Below are 12,328 nucleotides of genomic sequence, written 5' to 3'. Positions count from 1 at the left end.
TCCTGGGGGGAGGAAGAGGCCATCCGCAGAGTTCTTCCACTCAATCCAGCACCCGTTGTACTCCTGAATGCAATGGGCTTTGTCCCTAGTTTTTTTTAATAAAATGGCAACTGGAGTTACCAAAAGACTTTGTGGGCATCTGCACTGTCTCCTTTCTTTAGCCCTTTGCCCCCTTCCAGCCTGTCTTTGGGCCAAAAGGGGAGAGAGTCAGTCATCAGCCACACCCTTCTCCTTTTGCCAACTCCTGCCTTGCCCTGTCCTACCTGGAGTGGTTCAACCGGAGCCTCCTCATCAGCCCTTATCCTGGCCATTTTAAGGACTCCATGGCCAAAAGCAGGTGCCCTCTCTGGTCTGGTCCTTCAACTCCTTGCAAGAAGGCAAGTTGTTTGCTAGTTTGCTAACTTTCTGTGGTTGTTTGCTAATTTCCCCCCATTATTTCCCCCAATAAGTAAGAAATGAGGGAATGAGATGATGCTGGACCACAACACAGTTTGGCAGTCCAAAATGTGCATTGCATTATTCAGACCATGCATCTTGGTGAAAGCAGGAAATACCTGGCTTGCTCAAATCAAAGACACATTTTCACCCCTCTGAAGCTTGTACAGAGACTTCAGGTTTTCACAGCCTTCTATGCTTTAGCTCTTAACAAATGGCTCTCCTCACCCACTATAGGAATTCAAGAGCTTGGCACAGCTATGGAATGGTTGTGATGATTTTCCGTGAGTAGATCTGGGGTTTACATCCTTCAATTTTCTCTCATACCTTCCTTATTTCACGGTTGTTAAGCGATCAGAGCACTCAGGTGACAATGCTGCTTGCTACGTTCTGCACCACTGCCATGAAAATATGATGTCTTGAAGCCAGGCACTTTTAAGTTTTATCTCAATGACATGTCTCAACTGTACTATATATTTTGGTAGGCTTTCTTAACTAGGGTTTCTTGAAGACCTGGGAAGAGTTTCCCGGAGTTAATTAATTTTTAATATATTTTTAAAATTTGTTAACCATTTCTCAAGTGATATGACCCTGTCTTGTTGACCCACTCCCTTCTCCCAAAATGGCCAAAGATGGTCCTGGAGAGGGTGGGAAGGGGAGGGGCACTGGAGGAGCATGTATACAGGAATGCTTCCCAACAATTATTAGAATCATAGAATTGGAAGGGACCTCCTGGGTCATCTAGTCAAACTCCCTGCACTATGCAGGACACTCACAATTGTGCCACTTCTGGGGTTTCTTGAAGCCTGAAGAATATTTCAGGGGGTTCTCAATGGCCAAAATTTGAGAAAGGCTGCCTGATGGCCTTATGATCATACAGCTATGATCTCTTACGAATTTGTATGCATCAGTGGTCTGAATGACTTTAACAATAAACACTGGCTTTGACTCCAGAATCATAGAATCATAGAGTTGGAAGGGACCTCCTGGGTCATCTAGTCCAACCCCCTGTACTATGCAGGACACTCACAACCCTCCACTGTAACCTGCCACCCCATTAAGCCACCCACTTAAGATTCCTATTCATTAACTTCATTTATAGGCCTTACTCCCCAAGGGGAGCCAAAAAAACTGCCCGGTGAAACCTCCACGCCTGGATCTCTCAGCTGGGCACTCTACCGCCACACACACCAGCTTCAGAGGTTGCCCCACACGGCCGATTTCAACCAGTCCCACCGGTGATGGAGCCCCTAGAGACATGAACCGCAGCCAAGAGGAAGGGCTCCGGGAACACACGCCCGCTTCCTGGTCTGCAGGGCTGCTGCAAAGGACGCCGAAAGGGTCACTCACTTGAACATGTTATCTGGATGGACATGTAGCCCGTGCCACAGTCCTTCTTGTAGTGGCAAGGCAGCCAGTTGAAATGGCAACGCCCGTCGCCACACTGCAGCTCTTCTTTCTTACAAGGCAAGATGCTGGGATGATCTGGGTGGGAGAAAGAGAGGGGGAGGGGAAAGGACAGAGAGAGAGACAGAGACAGAGATATGAAATAACCTGAAAAGCATAAGAAAATCTCAGGGCTAAGCAGACAAGAATGGCTGTTTGAAGCCGGGTAAAGGCTGGCGGTCTTCAAGCAGCGGCTGGACGGATACTTATCAAGGATGCTAAAGGGGATACTGCATTGCGAAAGGGGTTGAGCTAGATGGCCTTTGTGGCTCCTTCCAGGCTGATGATTCTATGATGCGCATGTCGGCCGCTGGATGCCAGCCTGTTTTGGTTTAACTACCCCTGTCCTAAGCCATCTGAGATTCCCCTGTCCCCTCCCCCCTGAAACGGCAGGAAGACAACTCAAAAGTAAGCAGGAGAGATGAGGATAATGCAGGGAACCCTTGAGCAAAGAGTTACGTGGACTTGTGTTTCATTTCACCAGGGAATAAAGGCTAAGGGGTGAAGCGAAAGATGACCCAGAGAAGGCAGGTTAAGAGGAGGGCTTTGCTTCCACGAAAGGCTGAAGACGTGTCCCAGCCGAGCACCGCTTGTCAACAAATGCCGCTTTATTTATTTATGAATTTGTATACCGCCGCTCTCAATTTGACTCACAGCAGTTCACGGCAAAAAGATAAAAAAAACAGTATAACCCCTTAAAAAACCCTTGACCATTAACATTCAAAGATGTCGGTGCAAGAGTTCTAGCTCCCACCCCCTGTCCAACTTGCAGTCAAAAGCCCTCTCACTGGGAGCAAGGGTCCCGATCTAACCAACGCTAAGGGATTCCCCCCTTGGCAACTCCGAAACCTCAGCAAGGCCTCAACCATTCATCTGGCGCAGGGGTAGTCAAACTGCGGCCCTCCAGATGTCCATGGACTACAATTCCCAGAAGCCCCTGCCAGCATTTGCTGGGAATTGTAGTCCATGGACATCTGGAGGGCCGCAGTTTGACTACCCCTGATCTGGCGGAAGTGCTCTGTCCCGTAGCTCTTCCGGGAGCTCATTCCACCAGGTTATGCATTCGATAGCTCCATGCTGATTGCAAACCCTAACACCCCCCTCCCTCCCGTTCCCTTGGCCCCCCCTTCTCACCTCTCCATTTGCTGCCAATCACCCTTGCACCAAACAGCCCCCCTCCCCCTGCACAAGAACACAGAACTGCACGTTGCTGAGCCCCCGCCAAGCAATATATTTTCACACCGACTCGCCCAGCCGACATTTAAGACACCTCTGAGCGGAACAGCGCCACGGCTCAGTACAAAAGAGCGCAAACGCTCGGGCCCTTTAGGAATCCAGGCAGACTGGAAGCATGAGGAGGATTGTAAAAAATGTTCTCTGCCAAGGACACGGCACTCTGGGGGGCCTACGGCACTTGTGCTCTCAGCAGATCTGTCCCTGGGATGGATTCCGCTATTCCAGAACAAGCTGGTCTTGGTGGACTGGAGGCTGGCTGCAGACCCTGGAAGGATTCTTTGTTTTCTGGAATCCACTTCTGCAAGTGAGCCTAGATTCCAGTGGGTTGCTGTGTTGGTCCAAAGCTGCAGGACAGATTCCAGGGGCACCTCCAAGACCAACCAAGTTTTATTCAAGGGATGAGCGTTCGTGCTCAGACATGCATCCTCGGACATAGGTTCTCAGTCCATGTCCTTCGCCTCCCAATTGCATTAATAAAAACAACAAGGAAGAAAAGCAAGGAACAAGGCAAGGAGGCAGATCGGAAAGAAAATGACCAGATCAACAGCAAACAGGGTATAGAATCATAGCGTGGGAAGGATCCATAGAGGCCATCTAGTCCAACCCCCTGCTCAATGCAAGATCAGCTGAAAGCGTCCAGGATAGGTATCTGTCCAGCTGCTACCAACAGGAACTTCTCCCTGCCCTCCGCCAAAAGATAACCTTTCAAATACTTAAAGGCAGTAATCATATCCCCTCTTAACGGCCTTAAGCAGAAAGCCTTCCTGTTTAGACTGAAGCATTGTCCGCTTTTGGATTCCTGGTTACCGATTTGCTTGGTCAGCTCTGCTGCAGCTGTAAGGGCTAGAAATTGGGCTTTTTCTAAAGCCAAAAGCCGAGACTTAAAACCAAAAGCTGAATTTGCAGCTAAATCGGACATTTCTTGTTTAGTCTCGTGTCTTCAGGGAACCACGGCTAATGTGCAGCCCCGGCTCCTGTTTTGATGCTCCTGATGCCAGTGTTGAGTGTCAAGTTGGAGGAAATCCAGCCGGTAGACGTGCTCCAGCCTGCATCTTCCTTTCCCTGCATCTGGGGTGAGAAAGTGACTGCTTGTTAGCAGGGGTGATGGGATTCATACCTTTGGTGGAAATTCATTCAGTGAGAAAAAGGGAAAGGAGGGGGCCCATTCCCATCTGAGACAGGGAGCAGGCAAACGGGAAATGTGGGCTGCTTCATGCAGCGTTTCCTCTTTGCCTGGTGGGCTGCAAATGCATTTGCTGCTTCCTTGAAATGCTCAATATTCACGCTGGCTTGATGTCTACTGCATTGTTCCCCCAATCCCTTGCATTCCAGGCTGGACTGCGGGGGGCTCTGGAGAACTGCTGGGATTCCTGGTTTTTAACACTTCAGAAGGCTACTATTTTGCTTCCTTGTCCCGATTTGCACCCATTGCTGTGTAATCTAAGTTCACCATGCCTTCTGGCCTTGATTTAAAAAATGTTGCAGGCTGCATTGATTTTATCTAGTTCATTTGTACTCTACTGGGGACCTTACATTGTTCTCCTCTCTTCTGTTTTATCCTCACAACAACCCTGTGAGGTAGAGTTGGGAGTTTTCGTATCATGTCTTAAGCATCTTCCTTTCCCATCTACCTTTCCTCCCCTCTAATATCCAGCTTGATAAAGAGCTTTGGGGAGCCCAGTAACTTCTGCTATTTTGACTGGTCTTAACGATGATGTATGACATTAGTGTTCTTTCAGATCACTTTTGCATCTCTAAAAAAAGCAATTCTATGTTTTCCCCCCTGAACTACACAGTACTTCTGTATTCGTAAGAAGACAGTTAAATGCCCATTCCCAGAGACCAAACAATACAGCAATTAGCATCCAATACATTACTTCTGAATTTGCAAGCAGTTCACCTCTATTCTGGTAGCACATATTGCTTATATATTTGTAAGAGGACAGGACTGGAACTTTTTGGCATGTTGTTATTCACTGGTCTACGTGTGTGTGTTTTGAAACCACACAAAGCTCCAAACCCCCAGGGACTGTGTGTGCTTGTGTAGCCTAGGTCCCTATGCCACCATATCTATGTTTCTGGCCTTCTAACTGGCCTTTCAGGAGATAATGTTCTCCTACAACTGTGACAGACCAGCCATGTTGGTCTGAAGTAGGAGGAGAACCAAGTTCGAGTTCAGAGGTATCTCTAAGACCATCAACCTTCTTTTCAAGGTACACATTTTTGTGTGCTTGTTGAACAAAATGTTGTTGGTCTTAAAGGTGCCACCAGACTCAAGATGTTTCTTCTTGCCAAAATATTGTCCTCTTGAACAACTTCACCCTTAGTCAAGAAATACATAACTGGGAGGAGGATGCTTCCAAAGGAGAAATTGCCAGTCCGAGCTAAAAGAAAAGAAAAAAGGAATGACATGACTCAGAGCAAATTCTAATGAGTGTGCTGGGAAAGCAGCCACGCTTGGCGAGACGCAACTGCCTTTTGTGCCAAGATGCTCAACTCCAGGCAAATGGCGCACAAGCCCTCCTTGACGCAAGCATGACGCAATGGAATCAGAAGCCATCCGCTAACGACCTCGAATTCATTGGGTACGGGAAGGACATGGCATTTTAGTTTGGTCCTGGACGCTTTTTATCTGCTTGGTGTAGTGGTTGAGGTGGCCTCTAATTTGGAGAACTGGGTTTGATTCCCTGCTCCTCCTCCACAGGCAGCCAGCTTGGTGACCTTGAACCAATCACAGTTCTCTCTGAGCTCTCTCAGCCTCACCTACCTCCCTGGGTGTCCATTGCGGGGAGAGAAAGCCATTTTGGGACTCCTTCGGATAGCCAAAAGTGGGGTATGAAAACCCGCTCTTCTCCATTTCCAGCTCTGAATCTTGAGTCTTCCAAGAAGAAGATCAGCTTTGTGGATTTAGGACAGACTTGGTTTTGAAGGCCCCATGGAAACTGATCTACTGATCTTCTGTAAGGCATCTCCCACGGGATGTGCTGGAGGTCACTGGAAGGAGGCTCAGACGGTCCCAGTTCCTGGGACCTCTAGTTAAAGGCACTGAGAAAGACCCTTATGGGCCAGAGACCCACTCTTGGGCTGCATTAATACTTTGCTGGATACGCATGATTGTTGAGCGGTTGGAATAAGTCACCAGCAGGCAGTCTTGACCACGTTAGAAAAACATTAAAGGTGAATGACATTCTGAAAATCTTATGTGGAGCGGACCACAGCTCACTGGCAGACAGTCTGTCTGCATGCAAAAGGTCCCAAGTGCAATTGCCGGCAACTCCAGTTAAAAGAACAAAGTTGAAGGTGATGCTGGAGATGTTGGCTTGAGACCATGGTGAGCTGCTGCCAGCTGAGCGGGAGCTCCCCAGGATCTCAAGCAGCATTCTTCCACATGGCCTACAACCTTGTCCTTCTTAGCAAGGGACCGAACCTGGGACCTTCTGCATGCCAAAGAGATGCTCTTCCAGCGAGCAATGGCCCCTCTCCAAGTATTCTGACTTGGTCAAAGAAAGACTCCTCAAGGGGGTGCCAAAGTCAGGAGTGGCATTCTTTGCAGGAAGGCTCCCTTCTGGGATTGCACAGGCCCAGCTGGGTCCAAACACAGAAGCCAGGCTGCCCGAGACACGTGGACCTTCGTAACTTTAAGGCTCACTGCCTTCAAAACAAGGGAACATGTCAGAAATCTGTCCTGCTCTGATCTGGATGGGGCTCAGTAGGCAAGGACTTGGTTTGCATGCAGAAAGTCCAAGGCTGAATCCCCATCATCGCCCAGTTACAGGGAGACATCCGGCAGATGTTAGGTAAGCCCTTTCCCTGCCTCTGCATCCCGAACTATTGTGGTATAGTGGTTACAGCACAGTCCCTAACATCTGGGGGCACCTTTGCAATTTTGAGAGAGGGTACTGAGTGCCACCTCAAAATGGCTTCCACAGGGAGACCCAGGTTCGAACCCCCAGTCTTCCATGGTAGTGCAATTAAGTAATATGGGCCAATTACTCTCTCTGGATTGGTTGTCTGTCCAGGGCTGCTATTAACACAAACCGCTTGGCTGGGCTGAAACTGGGAACGCTTTTTCTTCTCCACCCCTTATCACAGCAGAGGGAAGAATAGGAGCTTTTCAATGTTGTGCTCTTTGGAGCACACAGACCCCAATCCTCTCAAAAGCATCAGCAGTCAAGTATTGTATCGCAACAGATCTATATTTGGGTCAATAACAGCCCCGTTGACGTTTGCTGTTCAGGCCGGGCAGCCAAGAGTTCAAACAAACCCGATCCAAGTGCCACTAAATTTCTACGTAAAACTCCAATCACGTTTTCCTTCAAGGACAATGGAAGGAAGCCACCTAAGCAGGCTTTGGTCAGCAGGTAACCCAAATGTCCACCCCCCCTGTAGTGAACTGCAGTTGCCAGATTCTGCATTAACGGCACACATGTGCACACGAAAGAGTCCTTCTAGCATCACGATTTTTACTGGCTTCAAATTACAATGTGTAAAGGTAGCAATCATCACCAGCACCACAATACACCTAAGGAGCAGGCATACCACTTTAGGAGATTAAATATAACAGGTCCCTGTGGGAAGCATGCAGTCCAAAATGAGAACAAAATAATGAGGCGAAAGAAATGCCAGTGGAAATAAGTTGTCCCAACTTAGATCTGGGCATGAATGCTCCGATACGCACGTGGATCTCCAGCACCAAAGTTCCAGCGTGTGCGTGGATCTCCATCCCGTTCCCAGACAAAATAATAAAACAAATGGCACAGTCCATTTCACTGGAACCCACAACGTTCTTTTGCACCCACAGCTAAACCCTGCCTCCAAATGGGATACTGGAATAGTATTCAGCATCAGCATGTGCAAAGAGGTCCAAGGTCCTTGCTCAAGCCACTCAAAATTAATACCCATTATGCTAAAGACTAAGAATAACTGTTTATGTAGTGCTGTGATTTTGGAAACCTCAAGGAGAGGTTCCCTAGATGTTATCCTCTTCTACATTTGGGTTTGTGCAGAACGTCAAACGTTCTCCTGACCGGTTAAGAAGAACACCATGGTGTCAGGTCAGCAGCCAAACTAACCTGATGCCCCAGGAGGTCCTTTGCTCAGAGAAGAGCCCATCTGACCCTCCCATTTGGTGCCATTCTGCAACTGGTATTCAGAGGTGCATTGCTTCTGAATACAACGGCTCTATTGAGCAACTTGGCTTATGCCCTTTGAGAACCCTCATTTGGGTTTATATTGGATTTTGAATCGTCTTTTAAGCTGAAAAACAGTTTTGGAGAAACAGGAGGAAGATGTATGGTCACCAGAACAGTCAGCCAATGCTCTTCAGAATCCCCTGGGCTTCAATTTGGTAGAACTTATTCCGCTTGAAGTCTGCCCTCAAGAGATGATCTGACTTGTGGCCGAAACACAGGGAGAGAGTTTTGCAGAACACAAAGGACCCGTCTCACCTATGTCTAGCTGCTTCCAAACATTTGGGCAACCTCGGCAATCATATTATTTAAATATCTGAAAGGCTGTCACTAGGAGGACGGCAGGAAGCAGTTCCTGTTGGCAGCAGAGGAGAGGACCTGCAGTCATGGCTTCAAACTATGTGGAGAACAGTATCGGAGAGATATCAGGAAAAAAAATCATCGTTGTAGTAGTTCAGCAATGGAACAGGTTGCCTAAGGAGGTGGTGAGCTCCCCCTCGCTGGCAGACTTCAAGCAGCAGCTGGACAGATACTTATCCTGGATGCTTTAAGCCGATTCTGCACTGAGCAGAGGTTATGGACTAGCCGGCCTGCATGGCCCCTTCCAACTCTATGATTTTTTAAATGCCCAAAGGCATTTGCTTCTTCTTCCTGTTGCAGATCTCTCTCCCTTTTGGCGGATTTTCAAGAGAGCAGCCCTTTCCCGCTGATCGCTAACCATCCAGCCCCCCCTCCCCTCGTGAGATGCAAACACAAGCAGTTTACTTACATAGGCCGGAATAATTGGTCCCTGTTCCAATGTGGATGGAGCCCCCGAGGATGAGAGTAAAGTGGAAGAAAAGGACTAAAGTGGGGAGGGTGGGGGGAAGGAAGAGAAAAAAACAAGAAAAGGGAAAGAGGTTGTTAACAGCCATTTGGATAGATTCAAATGAGCAGCCGTGTCGGTCTGAAGTAGCACAATAAAACCAGAGTCCAGTAGTGCCTTTAAGACCAACAAAGGTTTATTCAACGCGTGAGCTTTCGAGTGCTTGCACTCGAAAGCTCACGCCTTGAATAAATCTTTGTTGGTCTTAAAGGCGCTACTGGACTCTGGTTTTATTAACAGCCATTTGTTTGGGTTTGCAGGGCAGATGCCATTTAGCGAAACAGGTCGTTCCTGCAACACTCCCCCTCAGTTTATTAGTCGGCTTTTGTGAATCCATTACCCATCCACTTTGATGTGCGGAAATAAAATGCATCCGCTCGCTGATTGACAGGAGTTCCCGGAAAACATCTTGTTCGGGAGGTGGCTCATCTCAAAGGTGCAATCCGTTAGGCCTGCATGGAAACCCGGCTTTTGCTGAAGTCACTGGAACGGGCTCTTGCAAATGGCAAAATCCAATCACCGCTCACTAACTTCATTAAGGATGGAGGATGGCAAATTAATTGTCTTTCTTTGCATAGCCGCTCAGGCTGATGTCCTCTCTGAAACCAGAACTTCTCAACACATGCGTGTGAAAATTAAGCGCTCCCCTGGCACGCTGCAGAGTGGACCTCCTTTTGACCCATCCCAGTGGTTCTCAATCTTCCTAATGCCGCGACCCTTTAATACAGTTCCTCATGTTGTGGTGACCCCCAACCATAAAATTATGCAAGGGTTCTTTCACAGAAATTAAACCAAAACTGACCCATGGCATGAAGACCCATTGTTCATGATTGTATATAATTCCCCCCCCCCAGGGTTTCTCAGTTCAGCTCGGCCTCTTATCCCACCATGCTGATCTTGCTCTTTTCCACTGCTCCAGACAGATGAATGTTCTAGCTTGATCTACCCCGCAAGGCTGTTGTGTGGATGGTGCCCCTCCCCCCAGCCAAGCTGCTTGCCCTGCCGCGATGCCTGTGAAAGGGCCATTTGACCCCCAAAGGGGTCCGGACCTCCAGGTTAAGAACCACTCACCTATCTGCTTGCAATCCGTTTTGGCAAACAAAACTGTACGCAAAACACAACATCCTGTGGCTGGCTGGACAAGAGGCAAGGAAATGCAACCTTGCGTTGGACAGGATCCCACCAAGGTTTGCACCCTACTCTGTCCAGAGGGCCATAATGAAGCACATGCACAACCCTCTGGGACTCGAACGTGCTTAAATAAGGCTGAACCATACCCAGTGCTTTGTTCTTTTAATTCTGCAGCATTTCAGGCACCCTGAAGAGGCTGCATCAAGTCCCCCCCCCCCTCCCAAGAAATCAATCCAATTCAGGCCCAGGTTTGGAAACATCAAGGGAAGAAGAGAGGACAGCAGCACGCTCCTTCTGTTACCAGCTTGCACGGTTACAAAACACCCAGCCGTGACTAACGGGTAAATATTTCCCGTCGTTCTTTCTCCTTCCACCAAATAAAGTTAAAGTGAGAAACAGACTCCAATCTGCTGCCTGGTGGCAAGATGCGCATCTCCCTGTGCCAGAGATGGAGCACTGAGCGAGAGCACGCGCATGAGAAACACACTCAGCCCTGGGATGCAGCCTGTACGTGCAAGGTACACGCTCCAAAAGTTTCTCGAGGGGGAAGCCTCCCACTACCCATGAAACCAGGGCTTCTCTGCTACCCCTCCCCCCCGTTTTGCCCCACCGATGTGCCCCCCTGCCTTTCCCCCAGCCCTCCCCGGCCCTTTCCGCACACCGGTGGGCAATCGACACAGCTGCGGGCTGCACACCTCGGATTTCAACCCGCCGCCCTCTCTTCAACCCCTGCGACCAGATCGCCTCCGTGTAATCCAAGGGGTCCAACAGGTTAAATCCACCCACCTCTCAATATCCCCCCCCTCCTGGAAATCGCACGGCGAACAGAAAGGCATAGCTTACAGAGGAATTAAACCGGATCAAAAGCGTGAGCAAACGCTGGCAGGGGCTGATGGGAATTGCAGTCCATGAACATCTGGAGGACCACAGGTTGACTACCCCTGGGCGTGGGAATGGCCCTCCGCTTTCCGTCCCGGATTAACGAGGTCGCGGATCCAGCTGCGGGGAAGGGAAGGGACAGCTGGATGCCCGACCGGAGTTGGGAGGGCCAGCCCCGCCGCCGCCGCCGCCGCCGCCACCCTTCCCTTCCCCCCGCCTCGCTCCCCTTACCGGAGCACACCCGGGCGGCCGTTCCCTCCATGCGCTCCGGCGGCGGCGGCGGCGGCTGGCGAGGGGCTCCTCCTTCCCGAGAGGCTCATTGGGCTGGCCGAGCGGCCGTCTTCTGCAGCGCAGCGGCGAGCCGGAGAGACCCTCCGCCCGCCGAGCGCGGCGCCTGGCCTGGCCTGCCTTGCCTTGGCTGGAGCGGCAGCGGCGCCTTCGGGCTGGCGATGCGCAACGGCGGCGCCCCTGCCTGCCGCGGGCTCCGGGCCAGGCGGCCTGGCTCGAACGGCTGCAGGGCTGGGCAGCGCTGGACGGCAATCCGGGCCTGCCTGTCTGTCTGTCGCGAAGGGAGATGATGGAGGAGGAGGAGGAGGAGGAGGAGGAGGAGGGAGGGGGGGGGCTTCCGTTGCTCTGCTTTGCCCAGACAAAGAGGCGCTTTGCAGCCGCCCTCCTCCTCCTCCTCCTCCTCCGCCCCCTCTCTTCCCGTGCCCGGGCTACGATCCCATGCGCGCTTTTCCTCTATGAAACCGGCGGCCACGGAACACCGGAAAGATGAACGGAGCGGAGTCGAGCGCTGGCTTTCCCCGGCGTGGCTTCACCGTCATGGGAGTCCGGTTGGAGTTTCCTGCTGCAGAGTGGAGGGACTGCCGGATTGCCCAGCTGGGATTTCCCAGGAGTAAACGCTGTTGAGCAGGGGTAGTCAACCTGTGGTCCTCCAGATGTTCATGGACTACAATTCCCATGAGCCCCTGCCTGCAAACGCTGTCAGGGGCTCCTGGGAATTGTAGTCCATGAACATCTGGAGGACCCCAGGTTGACTTGAGGACTCATTCAAGAGTGCAAGCACCCAAAAGCTCACGCCTTGAATAAATTTTTGTTGGTCTTAAAGGTACCAGTGGGCTCTGATTTTGTGCTGTTGAGGACC

At 50.4% G+C, this 12,328-nt stretch overlaps 1 protein-coding gene across 6 annotated transcripts in view; it reads right to left on the bottom strand.

Moving 5' to 3' along the window:
• Positions 1 to 12,079, bottom strand: part of BEAN1 (brain expressed associated with NEDD4 1) — a 36,618-nt gene extending 24,539 nt beyond the window's left edge. For 2 of the 6 annotated variants that reach the window (XR_013226504.1, XM_077309998.1), the window contains exons 1-3: positions 11,413 to 12,055; positions 9,076 to 9,150; positions 1,786 to 1,920 (exon numbers count right to left, since the gene is read on the bottom strand). Coding sequence is in view for 5 of the 6 variants with exons in the window: in XM_077309998.1 (XP_077166113.1) it covers positions 1,786 to 1,920; positions 9,076 to 9,150; positions 11,413 to 11,443 (241 nt within the window). In the remaining variant the exon portion in view is untranslated. Of the gene's footprint in view, positions 1 to 1,785; positions 1,921 to 9,075; positions 9,151 to 11,145; positions 11,302 to 11,412 lie in introns of all 6 variants that reach the window. The other 4 variants (XM_077310002.1, XM_077309999.1, XM_077310000.1 and 1 more) reach the window with 4 other exon arrangements.
• Between the last annotated feature and the right edge of the window lie 249 nt (positions 12,080 to 12,328).

Source organism: Paroedura picta, chromosome 14 (assembly GCF_049243985.1).
Source record: "Paroedura picta isolate Pp20150507F chromosome 14, Ppicta_v3.0, whole genome shotgun sequence".
In the NCBI taxonomy this organism is placed as follows: Eukaryota; Metazoa; Chordata; class Lepidosauria; order Squamata; family Gekkonidae; genus Paroedura; species Paroedura picta.
Note: the sequence above shows the minus strand (reverse complement) of the source record. Positions and strands in the feature narration are given on the sequence as shown.